This window comes from Mytilus edulis, unplaced genomic scaffold (genome assembly GCF_963676685.1).
Source record: "Mytilus edulis unplaced genomic scaffold, xbMytEdul2.2 SCAFFOLD_1460, whole genome shotgun sequence".
Lineage (NCBI taxonomy): Eukaryota > Metazoa > Mollusca > Bivalvia > Mytilida > Mytilidae > Mytilus > Mytilus edulis.
Genome location: NW_027268255.1, coordinates 15,228 through 20,616, shown reverse-complemented (window position 1 = coordinate 20,616; position 5,389 = coordinate 15,228). Strand labels below are relative to the sequence as shown.

General features: G+C 33.9%; 1 protein-coding gene across 1 annotated transcript; it reads left to right on the top strand.

Moving 5' to 3' along the window:
* Positions 1-706: 706 nt before the first annotated feature.
* Positions 707-3,930, top strand: LOC139507138 (uncharacterized methyltransferase YdaC-like; the record flags this gene model as incomplete). The annotated part of the gene is given in 3 exon segments (XM_071295646.1): positions 707-779; positions 1,760-1,895; positions 3,159-3,930. Coding segments are annotated over 3 exon segments (643 nt in total), but the record flags the coding sequence as incomplete, so codon positions are not given.
* Positions 3,931-5,389: the final 1,459 nt, after the last annotated feature.

Genomic DNA, 5,389 nt, shown 5'->3' with positions numbered 1-5,389 from the left:
CAGGGGGTGTAAACGGCTTACCCTTGGTAATAACTTTTGCGGAAAATTGCGCCTCCCTTTCCTCAAACACAGGCACTTGTCTCAGAATTCCCCCCCTACATACCTCAAACCCTTGATAAGCACATTGTACTTGTGCACATTGGCAAATTTCATCCCTTTGAAAACCTCAACAAATGTATTTATTTTTATTCTGATAACTATGTTCAGGAATCTGATGTGCAGTAGTTTTAGTTTGTTGACGTCATAGGCGGATCAAGAGGGGGGGGGGGGGGGGTCCGGGGGTTGGAACCCCCCTTTTCTTTGGCCGATCAATGCATTTGAATGGGAACATATAGTTGGACCCCCACCCCACACCCTTTTGTCCTGGGTTGGGACCCCCCCCCCTTTTAAAATGGCTGGATCGGCCCCTGGATGTGGTTCATATATAACTGTTTCACGTTTCTCGTTTTTAATATAAATTAGACCATTCATTTTCCCGTTTGAATGGATTTACACTGGTAATATTTGGGACCCTAAATAGCTTGCTGAGCTCTTCTGTGTGAGCAAAGGCTCCGTGTTGAAGGTCGTACTTTGACCTATAATGGTTTACTTTCACAAATCATGACTTGGATGGAGAGTTGTCTCATTGGCATTCATACCACATCTTCTTATATCTATCTATATACTTTATACATGTATACTTTCATATATTCAGGAGGATGACTTGTATCTTCAGAGAATATTTAGCACAGAATCTGCGGAAACCTGGAAGTGGCTTCTTTGGATGGTATGTTACGAAGGTAAATATTTGTCTTAATATATACTATAGAGGGCCCTCATGGGGTTTTTGATTATGTGATTACTTGGCCGTTTTTTAATGATTATTTGATTATTAAGCCAAATATTTCATGATTATTTGATTACCTAGGACTGTATTTTTAGTTTATGATTATTTGATTACTAAAGATAAGCAAATATTTAATGATTATGTGATTATATTGGCAAAAAAATGGTGATTATGTGATTACTAGGACCCCCCCCCCCCATGAGGGGCCTCATCAGATTGCTGCAATACAAATTGACAGTACTACAATATGAAATGAATCGAATTGCTTTGTAATTGCTTACTGTATTAACAAGGATGCTATCACGCTTCGAAGTTTTATGAATAATTATACCCATTTTACTGTATTTAAATGATTTTTTTTTACATTTTTGCATGTATGGTAAAACCTCGAATTCAGACATAATATCCAAACAAAATTTAAAACGTAACGGAAGCCGTGCGTTTTGGACATGTCCAAAATTACTGCATTGTGTACTAAGCACATCAAGAGGTGTGGTATTTCTTATTCTCTTATGAATGCAAGCTATAGATAAACACAATTCCTTTTAATTAAATGCTGAATCTTTCACAGAACCACCATACGTTTACAATTTTAATAAAGCAGAGATGATACGGAAATCATATTTATTGTTCCTAGAATATGGTTATTTACCACCAACCCATAGATGACACATAAATTAACAACTATAGGTCACCGTACGGCCTTCAACAATGAGCAAAGCCCATACCGCATAGTCAGCTATAAAAGGCCCAGAAATGACAATGTAAACCAATTCAAACGAGAAAAATAATATAGGTTGCTTAATTTTTTATCAGATGTATCATTTACATCTTAAATCTTTCATCAGGTTATGAAAAGAAAATTTTGAAACTTTATATTAAAATCTTGACACCAATCACATCAACAATTTTGTTTTTAAATTTTAAATTCAGAATATCTTTTTGAGACGAAATGTGATTTTAGAAGAAAGTGCTGTAAAACTGTGTCAGATTGAACCACACCACAATGTTTTAGAGGTCGGGTTTGGACCAGGAGTTGGACTTGAAGCTGCGTGTAAACATGTGACGGGTAAGCTTGTAAATATGTGATGGTAAGCTTGTAAATATGTGACGGGTGAGCTTGTAAATATGTGACGGGTAAGGCGATTCTCACGAGGGTCTAGATTGGGGTCCCTCATCTCATTTATTCCTTAAAGACCACTTGATAGATAATTTCCAAATGCTGGTAAAGTAAGACTTTGGTTAGCTAGCTTGCTTTGTTTGTATATTGTATAATTGTAATTGGGATAACGTCCAATCTAATTTAAAAAATAATTGATGCGAGCTATACTTTATCGTAGTTTTAACATGGGTAGGCATTATATTCGTGATTATTTTTGCCCGAGCGATAGTGAGGGCTAAACTAACACGAATATAATGCCCAACTATGTTAAAACTACAATAAAGTATAGTTTGCATCAATTATTTCGATTCTGATTAGGACAATTAAGGTAATTTCTATGTCTGATGTGTATAAGTGTAGATCGTTTATGTAGGCTCTTCCATGAACCTCACTTTTTTGTTTGTAAAGAAGCAAACGACTTGCACTGTGATTTTTCAGAGGGAGGAGTTTGAACAGTCAAAATGAATGGTTGTCGTATCTAGGTCAAATATTGTCAATTTCGGAATGCAACACATTACCGTCATAATAAATGAATTTTGGAAGTGTTTTAAGTCAATGAAATATATTAAATGCATGCCAATTTGATAAAATTCATTATTCTGCAGTAGTCAATATACGCATGTGCAAACAAATTTTATTGGATTTAGAGCATCGGTTTGTCCACAAAGCGAACGAAGCACGTCATATTAAAATTAAATATAATCTATACAGGTTAAAATATGCCTATATACATTGTTTGAAGATGTCAATGTTAATTTTCTTTCTTAGAAATTAATCGAAAATGCAGTACAAAATAATTCAGACGTGAAATATGGCAAACATATGGAAATGAGACGGTTTTTTTTTTTACCACAGTGTACACATTGATAAAGTGAAAAGTAACTAAAAGACAAATATATATATACAAACAAATGAGATATATACATGTATGTATATTTTTGAGAAAGAGTGTGTTGAAAGTCTGTTAAAATAAGATGTAAATTTCACGGGACTAGGGCTATGGATACCTCTTTTATTTAATTTCTTTGTTTGTAGCTGTTTTATTATTTCGTAAACTATCTTTATTTTTTTGTTTACATACAATGTAATGTGCTCTTGTTCTTATCACAATTGTACAATAACAGTAGTTCATATTTTTAAGGTTTAATATTAGATTCTTTTTTACTTCAGGTGGCAATGGTAAAATATATGGTATAGACTTTTCTGATAAAATGATCTCACTAGCCAAAAGACGGCTAGCAAAGCAAATACACGATGGGAAAGTATGCATTCAAAAAGGAAATGTTCTCGATCTTCCTTTCGAAAATGACACGTTTCACAGACTGTTTCATTGTAATTGTTACTATTTTTGGCCTGATCTACAGGCTGGGTGTCGTGAACTTTACCGAGTTATGCGACCGCGTGCGAGGATGGTGACAACTATTCGAGTTGACTCTATTAAAGCGATCACTCAGAAAAAATATTTGAAATACGGCCAGACTTCAGATCATGTTGAGTATATGAAAACATTAGAAAAAGTAGGATTTAAAAATGTGAGTATGCGCAATGTAGAGGACCAAGGGCAGACATTCCAAGCTATATTTGCTGACGTTGACAAAACGTAATTCAAGTTCAGATAAAATATTACATCTTTCATTTATTATGGTTTGTCCTGTAATCAGCCAACTATACACAAATATTTTTTGCGTTATTTGTCCATGCCCAAAAACGGAGGGATCGCAGGTGCTCAGGAAGTGTAGCACCAATAATGTCTAGATAAGTATTAGCAGGGTTTCAGTGCATACCACGTGATTTAAACATTAAAAATAATGTAATCAATTCAACTTTCGAACTGCACACTTTTTAAAACAATGTAGAAATGAATGAAACTTATGTTAATACATTTATTTTACAAAAATTGCATACATTGTATTTACAAATTTGAATTAAAACGTATAATCTAGTGTTGCGTTTTTTAAAGTCTATCAGTATATTTCTTAACTTAAAGAAAAAAGAGTTTGATCATTGTATAGATACATAAAGACCTCTTTCATAGTGGTGTACTAGTATTACAAACTTTTAATAGATTAAGATATAACTACTGGATCTCACAAGGTCTTTTAACAGTTAGTAGATAGATATAGGAAGATTTCACAGTTTTCCGGCATTGCCATCACCAATCTCCCCAATTGGCAATCCTCGGTAGAATCCGCCACTCTCCTTCTATCTGTTAGATGAGGGCAATCTCCTATGCAGAGTTATCGGTCCTTTCGTTCTCTCAATTGTTTTTTTTCAAAATAAATCGCCTTTGAAACCATTAAAGAACTGTGGTTGGATTGCCAATGAGACAACTAACCAAATGACATGAAAATATTATCAACTAATGTTGCGATACCGTACGTTCAGCCTTCAACAATGCGAAAAATAGCTCTGTATAGTCAGCTAAAATACGTACAGGCATGATAAAATGTAAAAATTAAAAGGAAAAAACAGCTTATTGTCAGATTTACCATAAATCTGATATAAAATAGCAAACATTAATAGCAGACACTGACAGCAATCAAAAACAACAATGTAATTACAGACTCCTGACTTCGGACAGCGAAATAAAAAAAGTGATAGGGTCAAATATGTTTGTGTGACTCAACCTTCCTCTTAACCTGGTACAGTGGTGTAACAGCATGAGACAAAAGTTTGTATTTTGGGGGTAAAGATTGCACTAAATGCAACCAAACCCTATGTTACTGACTTGATATCGAAATCTTCCAAGGCTTATCACTGCCATTTTGATACACAAAATATAGTACATTTGTAATAGATGTGCCTTGATGTGCCTAGGTTAATTCCCCTTAATTTGGACAGATTAATTATTTAGTATTTAAATGTTTATTTTAAGTTAAATTTGATTTAAATATAGTAAGATAAAAGTAAAGAATGTTAATTTAATTGTTTCATTGTTTAACTTTTGATGCTTTTATCATGTTTTAAGAATATTCATTTATTTAACTTTTCTTCAGTACCTTTTCTGTTAAAGTTACCCTGTTTAATGACAAGATTAGGATTTTATTTGATATTCAGTCGGAGTCGGCCTTGCACAGGCCTCCAAATACTCGCCGGAACTAATATTAGTACTAATCGAGTTTAGAGTTAGCCACCACTTCGGTGCAGTTCGCCAGAGTTAGTCACCCCTTTTTGGTGCAATGTTACTACTTTTAAACACAACGCGAAGCAAATTAACTTTATTTTACTTAAAAGACTAACTCTGGGAACACTCTATTTTTCATTTTTACATTTGCAATTACTTTATTTTTGAACTCCATTTAAGAAAGTTTTCTGACTCCTGTTTAATTCCGACTTTGTTAAATTCATGCAATCACTGTACATTTGTGAATAAAATATAGTTTCATTTGATATATTGTCTG